Here is a 21,578-nt window from a genome sequence, read left to right as displayed (position 1 = left end):
AACCCTGATGGATCTTCTTCTATGCTTTTTCTTTTTGAGGCTCGTGGCGGGACAGGCGATAAGAGGCAAAGTGCAGGTTTCTGGTCAAAATGTCCCAATTACTGGATGTAGCCAGACATTTAGCGCCGTAGGCCTTGTGAATGATTTAGGGCAGTGGTTCTTAACCTGTGAACGGGGCACTCTCGAGGTCCGAAACTCCTACGCAGGGGGTTCATGAGTGTGTTCTTCGAGCTGGTGATGAGTGCATTTTAATTGTAGAAATTAGTAACAGGAAACAGATGGGCTTTACAGCCGGCATAAGCAGGCAAAAATTGTAACGTCCTTCATCAACCCTACGGAGGAAGAGAGCCCACGTGAGTTCTTTGAACCCTGAGCAGTGACCGTTTTGGAGCGGTTTTGAGTCCCACAGCAGATGTACCAGAAATAATTACAAATTGCTGTTTTATTGGCGACATGACAACTGTTAACATACAGACTTGTTGCTCCATAGCGCTGTTAACAGCTGCCATAAAATATACTCAGCTTTCACAATACTTACTTTATCAGCTTTAGAAGGATGACAGGCTGTATTTCCCACCAACATTTCAACCCTGTTTGTATGCAGAGCTTCACAGCAGATGCATTTACCAGCCGAGCTATCGCAAGCACCTGCACATATGTGGAATGCATAATTTGAGAGTATGTTAGCTTTTTTGTTGGGCACTTATAAATGCCACCTGGTTTCTGAGGGGTGTGCATGTATGTCTGCAGCTCTCTGAAAAGGATGGACCTGCGCGGCCTGTTAGATCTTGGTTTTCCTTTTTCACCTTAGGGAATCCTCAGCGACTGAAATTGCTTTAGGCAAAAGAATGCAGCAGAACCACTTGTGACCTCTTTTGCAGCCCAGCCAAAAAACACAGTGCTAGCTGCAGACTTTTCTGTCAGAGAGCCTTATTGGGTCTTGTCAGTGCTCCTTAAACTCCTTTGTGTTTATGTATTATGTGCGCTGTGTGACTAACTATTCTGGTTGGCATAAAGGTGCCTAAAATTTGATGTCAAAATCACGGATATGATTTCTGAAAACCGACAAAGTAAACATTTTGCGAAAGGGGTTCCTCATTGAACTCTACCCTATCCTTTCCAAGAGCTCCAGATGCCTTAACCCTCTCATCTTTTCCACTCGGGAACATTGCAGATTCTACTAGGTACGGTAGTAAATTCAGCCTGCTGATGTCAAATGTCTCCTGTAATCAATGTATTAAATCATGGACTACTGTGAGGGTCGCAGAATACACAGCGTTTTACCCTCCACAACAAGTTAGATGCTCCAAGAAGGTTGTAATTAGGGCTAAGCAGGATATATTCTGAAATTTGCTTTTCATAGTGGTATATGACGCCAACTGTGTAACAAATTTTTCAGAGCAGTGTAAAAAAAATGCAACAAATAAGTTTCCTTTGCCAGCCAAATGAAACTTCCAGGTAGTAATTGTGTGATTACAGCATACATGTTGCTGGCTGTGATTAACTGTTGAGTCTCGTTAAGCACCGCTGTGGATACGAAGATAGGGGCTCTGAGTTTGGCATGAGATGCAACCATGCGTAGAGGACCATACTTTTGGCTGGGGAATGAAACCCATAAGGTTCCAGTTGCGCTCTTTGCACTAAACAGAAACCGGCTTCTAGCAAGACTGAGAGCGAACAAAGATGTCCAGAAGAATTCCATTGTTATGCTGCAAGGAGGGGAAGAGACCCAAAGATACTGCACAGATACTGGGATTATTTTTCGCCAGGAGTCTTTCTTTCATTGGACCTTTGGAGTAACAGAAGGAGACTGCTACGGTGCTATTGATGTCGAAACAGGAAAATCGTTACTTTTTGTTCCCAAACTCCCCGAGAGCTATGCAGTCTGGATGGGAAAGATTGAAAGATTCACCCACGGGATTATTTCAAAAAGAAGTATGAAGTGGATGAAGTGCACTATACAGTTGAGATTTCCAGTGTCCTGGCATCAAGGAACCTGTCCGTTCTTCTTACTCTGCGTGGCATTAATACCGATAGTGGAAATGTCTGCAAAGAAGCTTCATTTGAAGGAATTAGCCAATTTCAAGTGAACAACACAATTCTTCATCCAGAAATAGTGGAGTGCCGTGTAATTAAGACCGACTTGGAGTTGGAAGTCTTGCGCTACAGTAACAGGATCTCCAGCGAGGCCCATAAAGAGGTCATGAAAGCGGCAAAACTGGGGATGAAAGAGTACGAATTGGAAAGCCTGTTCCTGCATTATTGCTATAAACGTGGAGGCATGCGGCACACGTCATACGCTTGCATATGTGGCAGTGGAGACAACTCATCCATTTTGCATTACGGGCATGCTGGAGCCCCAAATGACAAGACCGTTGTTGATGGCGATTTGTGCTTGTTTGGTATGGGAGGAGAATATCACTGCTATGGGTCAGACATCACCTGCACGTACCCTGCGAATGGAAAATTCACTCCTGATCAGGCCATCTATGAAGCTGGGCTTCATTCATCACGTGCTGTCATGAAGGCAGTAAAACCAGGTGTTGCCTGGCCCAGATATGCATCGTCTAGCAGACAGAGTTCATCTGGAAGAACTGACCAAAATTGGTATTTTGAAAGCCGACGTCGATGACATGGTGAAAGTTCATCTGGGTGCAATATTTATGCCACATGGTCTGGGACATTTTCTTGGCATTGACGTGCATGATGTTGGAGGCTACCCAGAGGGAGTTGAACGGAGTACGGAGCCTGGTCTCAAAAGCTTGCGTACTGGACGGATTCTTCAGGAAGGCATGGTGCTAACAATTGAACCAGGAATTTACTTCATTGATCACTTGCTCGACCAAGCACTGGCAGACCCCGCACAATCCCATTGCCAGTGTAAAGTTCTAAACTTGCTAGATTGATTCAGACATTGGCTCTGAGCAGCCGTCTGTGTCTGGCGTTTCTTGCAGAGCTACAGTATTGTGATGTAAACTTCTCCTATGCACAGCCTTTCAGCAACCTCTGAAATGCAAGAGCGAATGAATTGGTGAAATGCAAATGCAGATTTTTACAATGTGAACATTACTGAATATCTGTTTTTATAAGATGATCATCCCTCTAAGGTGATTCAGATATAAACTCTGCATTCTGTGTAACTGCTTTCTTTGATTAACTGTCGATAATCACGTTCATCTGGATAGGCTGCTTCTGCTGATAGCACTCATAACGTTGTTGGAGGAGTTATTGCTGTGTGGGTTATGTGACGCGTTTGCAAAAAGGCATGAATTGTTATTTGTTATTATTATCATGTATGTGTTGACTTTGAGAGAAGGCGTCCAGTGTAGTTCACATGAAAGCTGAGTTTGATAGCTGCGCCGATGGTAGCAGAGGGATCAATTTTGCATTTTTTACAGGTTTTTCAAAATGTAGATCACTTGAATATTAGGATCATGGCGATTCTGCAACTTTTCAACTAACTTATTTCTAGTCCGCCTATGTAGCCAGATCTTCCAGTTTTAAAGAACGTTGCTTGATTTCTGCCACTGCCAAGCCTATGCGTCACTGTCAGAGGCTTAATGCGCTGGACGTCTCTGGCAAAGTTCAAGTGACACTGCGAGCTCTGAAGGTTAGAGGTCACTTGCAACATTCAGACAAGATCTTTGCATCACTAGTTTGTTTCACACCTATAAGCAAGACCACCAGAATTATGCGATTCTGTTGCCGCAGCGTTTTCCGCATAATCGGAGATTAGTAAGGTTAAATATTTGCCTTAACGCCGTTACCATGTGTAAAACTGTCAAAGTTATGAAGTAATACTATCACAGAGTGTGGCACATTACACTGCACAATTTGACGTTTCTTGATGCATAATCTAGCCAACCCTGCCACATACTTTGGTCCTTCCCTGCCGCATAATTCCAGTGGCCTTGTCTCTAGGTGTTGCAGTATTACTTAGATTTAAGACATGCAAAACTATCCAGTAGTAGTCGGTGGCCATGCCCTCTCTGCCCCTCCCACCAACACATCTCCAAAACAGCGATGGTCTGTGGTCTAAAGCATTTATGTCATAGCTCTCTGTTGGACTCCATGATCACATGTTCCAATCCTAGCTTGCCCACTTAGCCTTTCATTTTTCTACGGTCGATAAAATAAATACCGTTGAGTTGGATAACAATAGCATCCGCTTTTCCGCGTTAAGATAGCCATCAGTGAAAGTATGTTTTACCTAAGCATGCGTTATATACCTTGTTTTATTGACGAGTCCATCACAACTTTAGGTACACATGTATGCATGTCATTCAGGAACACTAAGCTTCCCGGCTTATAGGAAGAGTAACGCTGCCTTTGTCGCAGGACCTCACAGCTCCATCAAGTTTCTTGCCCATGTTTATGAAGCGACGTGTTTCAGAGTGTTGAAGTTATGCAAAGGGTGATGGGGCAGGAAATATGTTTTAGAACTCCCTCAGGGGGAGTTCTCCCTCTAAGCCTGTCTGGGGCATATTTTCTTTTTCTGGCTACTCCCTTGTTTACATCAAATATTTTTACTCTGTAATAATATCCCTGTACGTGCTTAATGTACTTAAAAAGGCAGCCTAGTGCATGACTTGTAACATTTTAGAATGCATCATGTGTGATGTTTCAGAGGATTTTCTATGCCTTTAGAGAGGCAAGCTGCCGCGCATAACTATTAGAAGATATCCATGAGCTGAATAATGGTGTTTAAATTACCAACAATGTCCATGAAGTCTTCCTACACACTCCTTTCACATTTCCATTTTATATTTAAAATGCATTACCTTAATCAGTCCAGTTTGCTCCTTAGGCAAGACATCATGGCTCACATTAGAGGCTTTTACAAGTGTGAATGTATGAAGCTCTGTGGTTATACTGAATAAGCAGCTACCTATGTTATGCCATCTATTAATGTAATAACTGCACTTTCACAATTGCTTTATTAACCTTCCTGCTTTCTCAAATTTGCTTGAAAATGCACGATTTTTCTTCAAAATTTTCTTGGGAGGGTTATCCCCCCAAACCACCCTTTTGGGGTTCGGGCTCGCTCGCTACGGTGCTGTATGCAAATCACTTTGCGCCCCACCACTTTCAAATGTCACCCACCGCCCCTGTGCTTGGGTAACGCTGCAGTAGCAAGAATGGGCGTAAGATACTAAACAGAGAAGGAATGGAGCTTGGCAGAGTTCTTGGGGGATTAATTTGGTATATTGGGAGGCGGGGGTTGGCTAGGTCGTTTACTGTGTATTAACGAGAGTTGTTTTTTGTGTATGTATATGATGAAACTGAAGTTGAATTACTGCAGACCTGTCATAATAAAGTGGCCTGTTAGGACGAGCAACCTATCTCAATGCGCATGCGCATTGAGCGGGAGCGAGATATATAGGGGCTTATCGAGAGTTTACCTAACTGGCGATTCCACTGGCGATTTGATGCTGTGCCCGTGCCCTTTTAGGTCAATGCGCAAACACATTGACCTAAAATGCGCGTGCACATCATCAAATCGCCAGTCAATCACCAGCAGCACTCCTCCCACACCTTTGAAGTGAAGCTTAGCTTCACTTCAAAGGCCCCTGCTGCTTCACACCCTCATGCCGCTCTCCCCGCTCCGCCCCTCCCCTGCCCGCCGTGTCGCATTTCTCCTCCCCCCTCCCCACAGCAATGCCCTCCGCCGGCCGTACTTTCACTTTGACGGCCGCAGGCCGTCTCTCGTGTTTCTCCTTGTTTTTGTTTTTGCCGCGCATCCCCTCTTCTCGTAATGAATTAGTCTATTGTTGGCTATAAAAGCGCTATATTAACAAAGCATGAGGCCGTCTTCCTCGCAGCCATTTTCCGATTGCACCATCACCTCCGTGATAACTATATATTACAGCTACACATACGCTGTATCAGTGTCGGGAATGGGTATTTCATTACCGCACCACGACTTCACGCATCCAGTATTGTTGCCCAGTAGGTGAATCTAGGAGCAGGAGCATATTACTGATAATTCATTTACCAGCTCCCTTCTATTGCTCACCAGTATTACATGTCACGTTAACGTCACCCATACGATGCAATGCCAGCCGCGATGAAAAGTTTAGCAGAGCATCATATGTTACATGAACACCCTGTTAATGTCTTAAACACACTGCAGGGCTAGCTATCATGGAAAGTTCAGTGCAGCATTCCTTTCTTCCGCTACTCTTGTGCAGGGAACTGAGGGCTGAACATACGCCATGCCGAAAAATCATTTCCGATCAACATCTGTGGATGCAGTGCCGCGCGTGCATTTAAACAAAGGTAACTTTAACTTGAATACCGTGTCTACAATACTTTTTCGACTGTATATGCATTAAACCATATTGTACAAGAGGCCTGGCCATATGATTTGTCAGTTTGAAAGTACCACGCGTACCGCATTATTTCAAACTTGATTGGTAAAGGTCCCTTTAAACAAACATCTAAACGATAGGTTTTAAAGGGCTGTAAGAATCATGCATTCCAATACAAATGCGGGTGGAGTCAGCATGCTCGGATTGGATAGCCAGAGCCCTCCATATAAACAGCATAATGGTCTTTTTAGGTCGAGCTTGCTCGACATTTTGTATAGGGGCTTTTCAAATTGCTACCCCTGTTTTCCCTGGCTGCAAGCTTGCGTGCATGTGCGCGTGGCCAGCTTGCTCCATTTCACCGTGTTGCGCCCCTTCCCCCCACGCATTCCCAGCCCTTTGATGCTTCCGCCGCACTCCAATTGCTCCCCTCTCCCGTGGCGTTTGTAATCCTCACCCCTGCGTTGCCCCCTCACCCTCACACTGTGCTTGCGTCTTTGTTTGACTAATACACCCCAATGCTTGCTGTAGTCGCTGTGTAAATTGTACTGCCTCACACTGAGCATGCCACTGCAAAGCACTCGGCTGCTCAGCAAAAATGTGCCTGCCAAACTTAGCATTATCCTAAATATTTTACAGTGTACTACCTGCATGGTAAATTTTCGGATTCAAGACTGAAGTGTATTCCGGAATATCATTTGTTTGACCTAATTTCTCTGCCTACACCCAGTTACGTTGTATTCACAACTTCTACAGTGTAATGTTGTGTGGCGGAATCCCCTTAATTCACAGTTCCTGACCCCAATTAAAATCTAGCCTGTAAGGTTCCCCGTTTCCATGAGGAGTGCTTCCATTTATTTGCTTGTTTTTTTTTTATTATGCATCAAGCTCCTAAACCAAACGTGCCTTCCTGGTATTTCATGGTGCTGGAGTCGATAATCAATCAATCAATCAATCATAGCATTTATATAGCGCACTACTCACCCGGAGGGTCTCAAGGCGCTGGGGGGAGGGGGTCCGCTACTGCTCGAACAGCCAGGTCTTGAGCTGCTTCCTGAAGGCGAGGTGGTCTTGGGTCAGGCGGAGGTGGGTCGGAAGGGAGTTCCAAGTCTTGGCGGCCAGGTAGGAGAAGGACCTTCCTCCTGTGGTGGCTCTTCGGATGCGGGGGACGGCGGCGAGGGCGTGGCTGGTCGATCGGAGCTGGCGTGTGGGAGCGTAGAAGTTGAGGCGGCTGTTGAGGTATCCTGGGCCTTGGTTGTGTAGGGCTTTGTGTGCGTGGGTGAGGAGACGGAAGGTGATTCTCTTGTTGACCGGGAGCCAGTGCAGGTCTCTCAGGTGTCCGGAGATGTGGCTGCGGCGGGGGATGTCCAGGATGAGTCGTGCTGAGGTATTCTGGATCCGCTGGAGTCTCTTCTGGAGTTTGGCGGTGGTTCCGGCGTAGAGGGAGTTGCCGTAGTCCAGACGGCTGGTGACGAGGGCCTGGGTGACCGTCTTTCTGGTCTCGGTGGGGATCCATCGGAAGATCTTACGTAGCATGCGCAGGATGTTGAAGCACGACGAGGAGACGGCGTTGACTTGTCTGATCATGAAGAGGGAGGAGTCCAGGATGAAGCCCAGGTTGCGTGCGTGGTCTGTGGGTTTGGGTGCGCTGCCCAGGGCGGGGGGCCACCAGGAGTCGTCCCAGGCGGAGGGTGCAGATCCCAGGATGAGGACTTCCGTCTTGTCCGAGTTCAGTTTCAGGCGACTGTTCATCATCCACTTGGCAACGTCTGTCATCCCTTCGTGTAGGTTGGCTCTGGCGGTGGCGGGGTCTTTGGTGAGGGAGAGGATCAGCTGGGTGTCGTCGGCGTAGGAGATGATGTTGAGGTTGTGCTGGCGTGCGATGGCTGCGAGGGGGCTCATGTAGACGTTGAAGAGTGTTGGGCTGAGCGAGGAGCCTTGAGGAACGCCGCAGATGACTTCGGTGGCCTCTGATCTGAACGGGGGGAGGCGGACTCTCTGTGTCCTTCCGGCGAGGAAGGAGATGATCCACTCCAGTGCCTTCTCCTGGATTCCGACGTTGCTGAGGCGCTGTACTAGGGTACGGTGGCAGACAGTGTCGAAGGCCGCGGAGAGGTCCAGGAGGATGAGGGCCGCTGTTTCTCCGTTGTCGAGCAGGGCTCGGATGTCATCGGTGGCTGCGATCAGGGCGGTCTCGGTGCTGTGGTTGGCCCGGAAGCCAGACTGCGAGAGGTCGAGGGAGCCGTTCGTCTCGAGGAAGGCGGCCAGTTGCTTGTTGACGGTCTTCTCGATGACTTTTGCTGGAAACGGAAGCAGCGAGATGGGGCGGTAGTTCTTGAGGTCGGTGGGGTCGGCTGATGGCTTCTTAAGTAGGGCGCTGAGTTCGGCGTGCTTCCAGCTCTCCGGGAAGGTAGCGGTGTTGAAGGAGGTGTTGATGATTTCCCGCAGGTGGGGTGCGATGACAGCGTCGGCCTTGTTGAAGACGTGGTGAGGGCAGGGGTCTGTCGGGGATCCGGAGTGGATGGAGTTCATTGTGTTGACGGTGTCTTCGGTGCTGATCGGGGTCCAGGCGCGGAGGGTGGTTGTGGGGGGGGGTGGTTTGATCGTGGCGTGCGTCGGTTGAGTGGTGAAGCTGTTGTGTATGTCCGCGATCTTGTTGTGGAAGTAGGAGGCGAGGGAGTTGCAGAGGTCTTGCGAAGGGGTGATGTCGTTGTTTCCGGCGTTGGGGTTGGAGAGCTCATTCACGATGTTGAAGAGTTCTTTGCTGTTGTGTGCGTTGTTGTCTAGTCGTTCCTTGAATGCGGTTTTCTTGGTGGCGTGGATCAGTTGGTGGTGTTTTCGGGTGGCGAGCTTGAGGGCAGTCATGTTGTCCGGTGTTGGGTCTCTGCGCCAGGTTTTCTCGAGTGCTCTGCAGTTCTTCTTGGAGCTCTTGAGTTCGTCGTTAAACCATGGTGCTTTCTTGCTGCCGGGTCTGCTCGGTGGGGTCTTCAGAGGGGCGAGGTCGTCTGCGCAGTCGCTGATCCATTTCGTGAGGTTGGTGGCCGCTTGGCTGGGGTTCGTTGTGCTGGTGGGAGGATTCTTGCTCAGGGAGGTAGCGAGCTGGTCTGCGGTGATCTTGTTCCAGCTTCTGCGGGGAACCTGTTGCTGGTGATGGTGGAGCGTGGTCCTACTGAAGCTGAAGTGGACGCAGCTGTAGTCCGTCCAGTGGAGTCCCGTGGCGTGGCTGAAGGCGATGTCCTTGCTGGAGGAGAAGATCGGGTCGAGTGTGTGTCCGGCGTAGTGGGTGGGGGTGGTCACCAGTTGCTTGAGTCCGAGGTTGGAGAGGTTGTCCAGCAGGGTGGTGGTGTTGCGGTCGTTGTTGTTCTCCAGGTGGAAGTTGAGGTCCCCGAGGAGGATGTAGTCGGCGGAGGGGAGGGCGTGCGGGCTGATGAAGTCGGCGATGTCTTCGCTGAATTGTGTGCGTGGTCCCGGGGGTCTGTAGATGAGAGTGCCTCTGAGGGTGATCTTGGGGTTGATGTGGATCTGGAAGTGCAGGTGTTCGGTGGGTGCGAGGGTATCGTTGGTGTCGGTCGTGATGCGGATGGTGTTTCTGTGGATGATGACGATGCCTCCTCCGGTCTGCTTGATGCGGTCCCTCCGGACCCCAATTAAAATGGACCCCAATTAACATGGTTCTCACTCTCTCCTCCTCTATCCCTCTCCCTGCTCTCCTCTCTCTCTCTCCCTCTCTCACTCCACTCCCTCTCCTTTCCCTCCTTCCCTCTTGTCCTCCCTCTCTCTCCCTCCCCTCACTCTCACTCTCCCTCTCTCCGTCTAACTCTCTCCCTTTCCCTCACTTCCCTCTCCCTCTCTCCTCTCTCACCCTCTCCCTCTCTCTCTCCTCTCACCCTCTCCTTCTCTCTCTCCTCTCTCCCCCTCTCTCTCCTCTCTCCCTCTTTACCTTCCCCCTGCTCTCCTTTTTCTCCCTCTCCCCATCTCCTCCTCTGCCTGCTCTCCTCTCTCTCTCTCTCTCCCTCTCCCCCTCCCCTCTCTCTCCCCTCCGTCCTTCGCTCTCGTCCTCCCCCTCTCTTCTTACCCTCCCTCTACCCTCTCTCCCTTTCCCTCTTTCCCTTTCCCTCATTTCCCTCTCCCTCTCTCCCTTTCCCTCATTTCCCTCTCCCTCTCTCCTTTTCCCTCTCTTCCCTCTCCTCTCTCCCCGTCTCCGTCTCTCTCTCCCCCTCTCTCTCTCCTCTCTCCTCTCTCCCTCTCTTTACCCTCTCCCTGCTCTCCTTTTTCTCCCTCTCCCCATCTCCCACTCAGCACCACCACAGCATCACTCAGCACCACCACAGCATCACTCAGCACCACCACAGCATCACTCAGCACCACCACAGCACAACTCAGCACCACCACAGCACAACTCAGCACCACCACAGCATCACTCTGCACCACCACAGCATCACTCAGCACCACCACAGCACCACTTAGCACCACCACAGCACCACTCAGCACCACTCAGCACCACCACAGCACCACTCAGCACCACCACAGCATCACTCAGCACCACCACAGCATCACTCAGCAACACCCCAGCATCAATCAGCACCACCCCAGCACCACCCCAGCATCACTCAGCACCACTCACCATCACCACATCATCACTCAGCATCACCCCAGCATCACTCAGCACCACCACAGCACCACTCAGCATCACCACATCATCACTCAGCGCTACCCCAGCATCACTCAGCACCACCACATTATCACTCAGTGCCACCCCAGCATCACTCAGCGCCACCCCAGCATCACTCAGCGCCACCCCAGCATCACTCAGCGCCACCCCAGCATCACTCAGCGCAACCCCAGCATCACTTAGCGCAACCCCAGCATCACTCAGCGCAACCACAGCATCACTCAGCGCAACCACAGCATCACTCAGCGCAACCACAGCATCACTCAGCACCACCACAGCATCACTGGTACAAATATGTTCTTTCAATGTTTCAATCTGTTTTCAAGCTTCATTACAAATCACAAAAAGATGTTAATATTTCACTTCTGTTCTTGAAATTTCGGCACAATAAAAAACATTGAACATAATCTTCACAAAAGTTATTTACAAAAGTTTAAGCTATTGCCATTACAAATTAAATAAATTAAGTATTAATTATTTAAAAAAATCAAAAACCATTGTTATTTGTAATATCAATACATCTAAGTCACGTAAATACAAAACATGTTGCATTACAAATGCTCTAGGTGTCACATTTGCGAAAGTTATAACTATTGGCATTGTAAATGACAAAGCTATTAATTTAGGTATTTTAAAAAACAACGCATAAATAAAAAAAATGTAATTTATAAGACCAATAGCTCAAACTTTCCTAATGCGAGACCTATTGCATTTCCAATGCTTGTTTCACCACACGGTGGTCTGTGGTGAATGTGTAACCTTGGTTAATGTGTAATCTTCCACGATGAGTGACTGGAATAACCATCGTACATGAACTTCCCCAGCAGGAACCGAACTCTCAACCCGCATCATTTCAACTTCTCACCTGTCTTCTCAGGAGTTTCTCTACAACAGCATTTCCCAAAGTGTGGTCCGCGGACCCCCAGGGGTCTGTGACACATTCCCAGGGGGTCCGCAGGACTTGAGTGCCTAAAAAAACTAAACACTCATGAGCCCTCGCAGCACATAAGGAGGTGTGAATATACTTGGCGCCGGGGCGCCAAGACTGCCATTCAATCTGCCCCTCAGGCTCCCCACACAGGAGAGGTGTGAATGTCCTTGGCCCTGGGGCGGCAAGACTGCAATGAAATCGGGCCAATCACCATTCAGCTGTAGGTGCATGCTGACGGGTGATTGCCCTTATATTGTGCTATTCAATCTGCCCTTCACTCGAGCTCGCACAGCAGTGCTTGTGGTTCCTCTTCTGTTTGTGACCAGGCCCCGGGCATTTTGCTATCTGTCCCCATTTGCCCTGAAAGCAGCTGCGTGGCGAGATTGAAGAGCGCTGTAGCATGTTGAACGGGCAGGAGGGCTCTTCTTCTGGAACTGCATGTAAGTATTTCATTTGTGTGTGCGCGTGTTTTTGTGTAGATTTGTTTGTTTTGTTTTGCTTTGTAATTGCATTTAAGAAAGCAGTCCAAAATCTATGACGCATCCACTCAGGACTATATTTATTTATTTATTTTCCAGTTGACCTTTACAAAAAAAGTGTTCCACTCGAGTTCTTTGCAGTGGTTTTTCCAGTCTTATCAGAAGGCGCAATACTTAAGCCTGTTGCTTTGACCACAGCCTTTGGCTCACCAACATTACATGCTAGCCCCCACCATTGAAGTTTATGAAGGAAACGTTTTTACACAGGGCACTGTTACGATTTGTTTTTGCTGACTTACAACTTTGAAAAATAGTAGGATTGTGTGATTATTACCACAGTTTTCATTTGGATGATCACCTACCTCTTTGAAATAGCATTTCCACTGTAGCAGAAAGGTTTGCTTTAGTCTATCGACTTCTTCCTGTTCCCCCCCACGAATCCCCTAACATAGGTGGTGCCCTTTGTTACATGTATAACCATACTAACATTAATTATGGGCTGTGAGCCCAGTACAGAAGTGCAGTGCTTGGACCAAGATGCACGCACAGCGTGCATCTGCTGGATGTAAAATAAAAGAGAGAATTCATGAATTGGACAATCCAGCGTGCTAACATTGCAGTGGGCACTCTAACTAGTGGTACCTGCCATACACCATGAGTGGAGACAAAGGCAAGCTTGTATTTTTAAACAAGCATTTGCAATGCAATAGGTCTCACATTAGGAAAGTGTGAGCTATTGGTATTGTAAATGACAATTTTTTTAATGTGTGTTGGCTTTGAAAATATATAAATTAATAGCAATGTTATTTACACAGCCAATAGCTTACACTTTCCTAATGCGAGTCCTATTGGCTATGGCAATGCATGTTGGTAGCAAGCAAGGACAGTGCTGTTGTGGTGCCGAGTGATGCTGTTGTGGTGCCGAGTGATGCTGTTGTGGTGCTGAGTGATGCTGTTGTGGTGCTGAGTGATGATGTGGTTGGGCTGAGTGGTGTGGTGGTGTATTAGAGTGATGTGGTGGTGTATTAGAGTGATGTGGTGGTGTCCCAGAGAGTTGTGGTGGTGTCCCAGAGTGATGTGGTGGTGTTCCTGAGTGATGTGGTGGTGCCCCTGAGTGATGTGGTGGTGCCCCTGAGTGATGCCCCTGAGTGTGGCATGCAGCAGTGTGCAGCGTGCAGCAGTGTGCAGCGTGCAGCTGTGTGCAGTGTGCGGCGTGCAGCAGTGTGCGGCGTGCAGCAGTGTGAGGCGGGCAGCAGTGTGAGGCGGGCAGCAGTGTGAGGCGGGCAGCAGTGTGCAGCGGGCAGCAGTGTGCAGCATGCAGTTGTATGAGTAATACAGCAGTGTGCAGCAGTGTGTGGCGTGCAGCAGTGTGTGGCGTGCAGCAGTGTGAGGCGTGCAGCAGTGTGAGGCGTGAGGGTGTGAGGGTGAGAAGGTGTGAGGGTGAGAAGGTGTGAGGGTGAGAAGGTGTGAGGGTGTGAGGGTGAGAGGGTGTGTGAGGGTGAGTGAGGGAGTGGGAGGGAGTGGGAGTGTGAGGGTGAGGGAGTGGGGGTGTGAGGGTGAGGGAGTGTGAGGGTGAGGGTGTGTGAGAGTGAGGGGGTTGTGAGGGTGTGTGTGAGAGGGTTGTGAGGGTGAGAGGGTTCTGAAATAAAACCAAACATTGAAAAGTTATTAGCCGAGATGCAGCACCATCCTTCCCATGAAAATGTTTTGATTTTTGCATATTTTTCAATATAAAATAATAAAAGCTTTATTAATAAACGTATTTGTTTGGTGTGTACTTGTTTGTGTATTTTTTGCGTATTACTGTTTTAATTTTTTGAAATTGAAATTGTACAAATTGCTTGGGGGTCCCCGGCTTCCAGTAGTGATTCAGTGGGGGTCCTCAGGAGTCAAAAGTTTGGGAACCACTGCTCTACAAGTCTTTCCTCTAACTTGCAACCATTTCTCCTGAGGTGCTAGAGCAGAACCCTACTGTCATGGTATATTGTCATTCATTGGGAACGGTCATTCACTACGCACCATTCACCGCTCTTGGGTTTTCATGTTGTGCTGACCTAATCTAGTTCCTCGATGCAGCAGTCTCGCTGCTGACGTTACTTCAGCTAATTTACCACTCTAACTCACGTTCAGAATATTTGGGGCAAGCGTAAATCAGTTTAAGAGGGTACGAATTTACTGTTCTATCGCCAGTCAGAATTGAAGGAGCGTTGCACACTATCTAAAGGCAAAGAATGTAGGAATACCTCCCCGACACGGAGTACTCTTACGCCAGACACTGAAGCGCACCGCCACCTCAGGTTCAATTGCTGCTCCTCCGCGCCGATGCCCCCCTCTGCTCCCGGTGAATGGGCGGGGTTCACGCAGAGCTGTCAGAGGCGCAGAACCAATTCTTCTAGAAGTGGGCGGAGCCTCGGGGGGGACGAGCCGTTTGTTCTGACTCAGGTCACGGAAGACGCGCGTGCGTTCCCTTTAAGGGGCCGGCGGGGAGGAGGAGGAAGGGGCGGTGTTGGGCCGGGGTAAAGGAGGAGGAGGAGGAGGGTAATAGGAATTAATTTGCGGTATAGGAGGAGGTGGACGGGCGCCATTTCCTGGGAGATTTCCACCTCTTTCCCTGTCTGGAGTTTGAGCCGGGAGCATCTGTTGCCGACGGGAGTCGCAGGGCCTCTCCCAGCACAAGCAGCCTCAGGGAGCTGCTGGCTAGAGACCTCTCGCACTGCTTGGTAGCCATACCCACCTTAGAGGTAAGAGAGGACTGGAATTAAGAGAGAGCCCCCGTGTGGTTTTCCTCTACAGGTTGCATTGTTGAAGTCTGCTGGCTACATTAGAGCCGATGCCCGACAAGTCCGCAGGCCCCACCCACCCTGTAGTGCACGCTCATCCCTAGAAGAACACTTCGGCCAACCCATCCCTCAGGACAATGTGCTGCTGCAACTTTTTACGTGTATTTTATAACTGATGCCTATTTGGAAACGCGCAGCCTGCCTTGCACTGTTGTTCTTTAAGAGAAAGGGATCTCACCGAGAATCTGCCCTACTTTCCCAGGACAAGCACGCTGTAATTAGCAGGATGCGTCCCCGTCCACCCAGTGCAGTCTCAGGGAGAGATGCAGCAGGCGTGACTGTCCTCGAAAGACTTCCCTTGGCCGAATCATGAGGCGGCTGCACCTGCGTTTCAGACTCCCAGTTTAAGGCTTTTGCAGGAAGAGGGGTGCAACTGTTTGCAGTGCTCTCCTATGCATCGGCTGTACAGAAACCCACCCTGCTAGGAAATCCAAGCACAAATCCGAAACAAACGTAGTTTTTTTTTATTTAATCTTAATTCACTACTTTTGTGAACAGTTTGTTGTAAACTTGTAAGGCGATCATTCCCTCCTATGGACCTACCGGCAAATCAACCTTTTGGATGTAAGTGGCAAGGTCTTCTCAAAATTCCCTTTGCGGACATTAAAGGAGTGGACAGATGTGAATTCTATTATTTCTCAGGAACAGGGTGTTTTTAAGGAGATATTTATAACTGATGACACTAAGAAACAGGGCCAGAGGGATCGATTAGTGAGGGAGCAAGCTATTTTAACTGCATGAGGAAGTTATCAGAACTTTTTGATTGTATGACAATAATATCTAGAACATACAAATGTTGACTACCAGGACTTGAAGCTCATTCTAATGCTCCCAAGCCACAAGAGAAATTTCAGGACAGTGGCACTGTAAGCACTGCAGACATGTCATGCGAATAGGAATGTGAATATCCATAAGGGTAATTGCTCCAAATAGAAGGGACTATGTGTCAGATACTGACGACAATATGTTTATCTGCAGGGTTTCCTAGCTGGCAACCAACCAGTGCCAAACAAGGTGGAGAGACTCATCACCAGAGTCTTGATAAAGATGGTAATTCATCATTGAAACCATCGAAACGCGTCGACGCCCTACTGCACGATCAAGGGAGACTAACACCGATCCTGTAAATTTACAAGTTTATAGTGCCAGGATTGTGTGTATATAAAATCCTAAAAACGTGCAAACACCTATTGACAAGTTGTATGTCGTGTGTATGTCTCTCCTCTTTCCTTTTTCTTATCCCCTCTCTATCTTTGGGTTTATAATTGTAAATCAATTGTATTTGTTTTTAAATTCATGTGTATTGCTGATTGTATTTTATGATATTGTTTTTGTAATAATTTTAAGTACTAGCTCCAGATGAGCTGTTTTTTAATTATTGAACTGTATTTGTACGAATATATTTTTATATAAATAAATAATGAATCACATCAATGTTGTTTAGTGTGTGAGTGAGTGAAGGAAGGCAGTGGGTTCATTACTAAGTGGACTAAGAGATCTAAGATTAAATTGGGTTTCTCAAGTAAGGTCTGCCAAGGGAAGTACATTTTCTTTACTGTTTTTAAGGAGAACCACTCAAATATTGACCGCTGTTTCTGCTTGTGATCCTAGAGCAGTGCGGAGTACTTTATTGTTGTTTTGTTGACTTCAGCTCTGCATTAGATTCAGTTGATCGAGCATTTTGTGGGAAGCGTTAAAGGAATATATGATCCCTAGAGACTTGCTGTTAATTTTGCAGTAACTTCACAGGGATGACTGGGCCTAACTTGAATTGAACAGTGGAGGATCCCTTTCTAAGAGGATTAACATAAGAAATGGCCTGAGACAAGGGTGTTTATTGGAACCAACATTGTTTTTGTTCTTGGCTGATGTCCCCAAGTCAGCCAAATACATTCAGCCCAAAAAATGAATGATATATAATTAGCTGTCTCTTGTACGTGGATGACTTGGCAATTCTTGATATTACCAGAATTGGGCTTCAAAGATAATTATATATATTTGCGAATTACTGCAAGAAGAAAAAATTAAAAACACATATGGAAAAGATTAGTGTGTTTCAGATAGAGAAACATAGGAAAAGCAGGAGTTGGATATTATAGTCAAAATAGAGAGTTAATCGGTACAAATACATAGAGATTTGTTTTTTTTCCCACAGCTTAGGATGGAAGGAGCATCTCGATTCGGCACAAGCTAAGGTGCTCTCGTCAGTAGGGAGATTGAAGCAATGTTACAACTGTTATGGGAGGCCCTCCCAGCGACCAATGCTGATTGCCTATCAGACTATGATAAGGCCTCCGTTCCAGTATCATATTGAGGTGGTCGACTGGGGGGAGGGGTAAAAAGACTTGGGACCTTAAAGAAAGAAGGTCCTAAAAAGATTACTCTCTATCCCATTTTCTTCTATGGTTCTGGTAGTCGGAGTGGAAACTGGCCTGTCCGGGTGGATACATTAAGTTCATGCTGAGATAATATTTTGCGGTACAAAAGGGGGTGGTGATGGACGGAGCATCTGAACCAATCAAACACTCGCACCCAGTCAAAAGATCTGGGTTTGATCCATCACAGTTCTTTAGCCCACTCTGCCACCCCAGTTCAGACATGGCTATATGCAAATACGTCTGATCCTGTGCCTCATGGGAACAGTCCAGCCCAAACTGCCAAGCAATGCCTTCCCTGGACCGGAAAAAAGCTTCCGAGGACCGGTTTCTGGCATTACAGCCGTCTTCAGCCCGGCTTGCTTGAATCCAGTGGCAAAGTGAGCAAGGGACTCATGTCTGAGCATACCCTGCCACACTTATGGCGGCCAAAGCGGTACAAAAGGGGGTGGTGATGGACGGAGCATCTGAACCAATCAAACACTCACACCCAGTCAAAGATCTGGGTTTGATCCATCACCGTTCTTTAGCCCACTCTGCCACCCCACCCCAGTTCAGACATGGCCATATGCAAATCAGTCTGACCCTGTGCCTCATGGGAACAGTCCAGCCCGAACTGCCAAGCCATGCCTTCCCTGGACCGGAAACAAGCTTCCGAGGACCGGTTTTGGGCATGAATAGATAGCGCTTAAAACCCCCAAAATCTCCCAGTTATGTAAAAAGATATTGTAAAACGAGTTATCTTGGCCCATGAAGTTAGAGGTAGGATCCAAAATTGCGGTTGGGTTTTAAAAATAAATGCTGCAGAGAGTGTACCAACCCGATAAGAGTGAGTAAGGTGGAGTTGAAAATAATAAGTCGGGTTTCAAGGGAGGAGGATCTTGTTTACTTGCGGAAGAAGCAATCCGTCTCCCACTTGCTAAGCTCATAGATGAATGGTGAGACCTTTACCTATCCTGAGAGGCTTTGATATCAAGATGTGTTGAAGTATCCTGAGATTTAAATGTGGGTTAAAGCAAGTTTTAATGCCAGGGAATCATGATATTCTGATAAACAAAGGCAAAATCTGTCAGTGTGTCCTTAACATAAAAGGGAATTCAATTCACACCCTTGTGGATTGTTTGTGTTTTTTAACTTAAAGGAAGATCTTTTTAAAACCCATGTTTTCAAAATATGGTATTCGGGTTAGGGGACAAGCAATTAAATTATCAGTCGGAATGAGATTTCTTGATGTGGCATATCATGGGGAGATTTTTTTTAATTGTATGTTGAAAAGGTTTTACAGTCAAACTGCAAGAAATTAATTAACCTGACTTGTCCTTTAATTATCAGTGATGTTTTAGAATGTAGATTTTATTGTTTAATGAATTGTTTCATTGTATTTTATACTTGTGTTTTACATTAATTCGTTGTACTAGTTTTTTTTTTGTTATTGTGTCTCAAGAATTTTTCTTAAGAGACAAAGGTCTAAATGAACACGTTTTGGGTGACTGTGTTTCCGCCTCTAGGTATCTGTACATGATTTGGCAAAGGGTGGGATTTGTATTGATGAAACGTATCTTCGCAAATTTAATTTGCCAATTTAATCAGTATTTTCCAGTTTGCCTCCTTCTGTCTTGGTGTTTATTTGATTGGGAGATGTATGGAATCGTTGAACATTCATATTGTATCAGTATCCAAACCATCTTACAGTATGTATTAAAATGAACTGAATAACCACCGGTTACATACATTTCAGTAGTAAATGTGAGGGATATAACTTCATTTTATTGGTCCTTAGCAATGAAAATGCTTTCAGTTGATCTACAATTTGTAGAATGATTGTGTGTGTGTGTGTCTGTTTAATCAAAATATGTGGTATGTAAAACAAAATGGATAAAGACCCTTTGATATTGAGGCGGAAAAATGGTGATCTTTCTGTTTCAGAATATTATCTGCACTGAATGACATTTAGTGAAAGTTGAAGCAGAAAAATGACTTACAGTTTTGATCTTTCCGAAAACTGTGTAGGGAGGGAAAGAGTTAGTGCATGTCATACTGGATGCGCCTACTTTGGATCACTAGTCCCAAGGCAGAGCTTCGCATTCTTCTTGATCAATGGAAGCATTTAACAATTTGTTTGATGGCTGGCAGAATCAAGGCAAACCCATTCCAACATTGCAGCAACCTAAGTATTTGCAAGGAGAGAAATGTCTGACCCTTGGACCAGAAAGCGATAGGACAAAGCCACATTTAAAGTTTATAGAGAGAATGTGCACAAAGCTGATGTAATTGCTTGAGACACCATTGTCGTGGACAAACTTGTCATTTGGACAACTGCAAGGTGGTCTATTAATGTTAAACTATACATTAAAAATGATTACTATGATCTCCTTGCAAATGTTCTTCTCAAAGCATTTGTTGACATTTGAAAGTGAGTTACTTGCATTATTTCATCAAAGTTGAAAGCCTGCTTGAGTGGTTATCACAGTCTGTCAAACGACAAATGAATTTGTTTCACTTCTGGAAAAACTATTGTCAGCAGGGTCTCCCTGCCTTTGTGAGGATTTCTGCTAGGAAGTCGGTTGTGTTCTGGTAGGTTTGAAAAATTAGACAAATAACTGTATTTCTGTCCATTTCTAATTCAGATCTTTCTGTGTATCTATCATGTAGCACACAGACCGTCTTGCTTTCAGCTAATTGCCATTTGGTCTCATTCACATTTATGTGTGGTCCTTTTAGATGAGATTTGATTTTTAGTCTCATATTAGCCCTCCAACTGTGGGATGATGAGAATGTATTTCTGATTTGGAGGCATTTGCCAAGAGAAAGTGGAACAGAAGGCTTTCACCTAATGTTGGATTTGCCTGGCACGTTTTCACTTTGGATTATGAAATGTTGTGGGGCAAGTCTAGACTGAACAGGTTTGTTTCTAAAGTCTTGGCCAGGTGGATGACTTGTGGATTGAGAATGCCAGATTACAAATATGAGATTTGTGCACCACTTTGAATGTTCATACGCTGTTCATTTTGGATCTTGCTCCAGCAGTGGAGAAGTTCCAGGTAGTGCTTTTCCGATACAGATGTAAGTATCCCAAGTTCTGTAACAGTCAAGTCATGGTTTTTTAGCTGTGGAAACAACCCAGTATATTAAGATGTACAATACTGTCCGACAAATTCCCAAGGGAATTATCTGTCACAAAGCTGCGCTTGAAATGGTGGATAATCTGTCCAGTGAGTTGGAGGAGAGAGAGAGAGAGAGAGAGAGAGAGAGAGAGGCTCCTTCTGAAAAGATCCATGTAACCTGTAAGGCACATGGGGTGTGGTAGGTGGAGGAGTTGAAAGAACTTTAAGGTATATGTAGTGATGAGTGGTGTATGACTCTAGGACAGAAGGCTGGGAGCAGTTGGAAGTGAGTCAGACAGTTACTTGGGGTGGTGCCTGGGCGCTTATTTTCGTTTCAGGGCTTCTGGGTTGTGTTAAGAGTAAGGTGGGGTGGCAGTGTACGTTTACCCTCTTCTTTTCTTTTTTGGAAGTCTTGGAGGACAGTAAATGGTGCTATAAGTTGGTAGCCAGCTTGAACATAGGATGGAATAAATAAGAGGGGCAGCCCAATAACCGCGGGACCAGGGCAGGACACTCCATAAAGAAAAACAATGGTCCCTTAGGGGAAAGTGTAAGCCTCCGCTTCCTCGACAACTATGGATAACCATCATTAGATTGTTTTAATTCATTAAAGGACATTAGAAAGGAAAACATCTTTGAGTACACATTATATCACAGTAATGTGCTACAAAATGAAAATGACGCAGTGAAGATAAAATAAGTGAACTAAAGTGCGCCAAGTGCTATATACAAAGCATATGTACAAGACTCGTGGCTGCTACGGATGTAAACTTCATTAACCTCACTCTCTCCCTCTCTATCAGAGTATAATGTTCCACATCTTAATTAAAACAGTCCACTAGTATCTTTGTCGACATGACCCTATTAAA

The 21,578-nt window shown here is 46.5% G+C and overlaps 1 protein-coding gene and 1 pseudogene across 2 annotated transcripts in view; both read left to right on the top strand.

Moving 5' to 3' along the window:
* Window positions 1-1,574: 1,574 nt before the first annotated feature.
* On the top strand, window positions 1,575-2,906 carry LOC144824259 (xaa-Pro dipeptidase pseudogene; annotated as a pseudogene).
* A 9,389-nt stretch (window positions 2,907-12,295) lies between these two features.
* Window positions 12,296-21,578, top strand: part of EPB41L5 (erythrocyte membrane protein band 4.1 like 5) — a 1,262,314-nt gene continuing 1,253,031 nt past the window's right edge. The window contains exon 1 of one of the 2 annotated variants that reach the window (XM_078682077.1): window positions 12,296-12,351. In XM_078682077.1, the coding sequence (XP_078538203.1) occupies window positions 12,312-12,351 (40 nt within the window). In that variant the 5' untranslated portion in view covers window positions 12,296-12,311. Of the gene's footprint in view, window positions 12,352-14,945; window positions 15,132-21,578 lie in introns of those variants that run through there. The other variant, XM_078682078.1, reaches the window with a different exon arrangement.

Source organism: Lissotriton helveticus, chromosome 3_1 (genome assembly GCF_964261635.1).
Source record: "Lissotriton helveticus chromosome 3_1, aLisHel1.1, whole genome shotgun sequence".
NCBI classification, from domain to species: Eukaryota; Metazoa; Chordata; class Amphibia; order Caudata; family Salamandridae; genus Lissotriton; species Lissotriton helveticus.
Note: the sequence above shows the minus strand (reverse complement) of the source record. Positions and strands in the feature narration are given on the sequence as shown.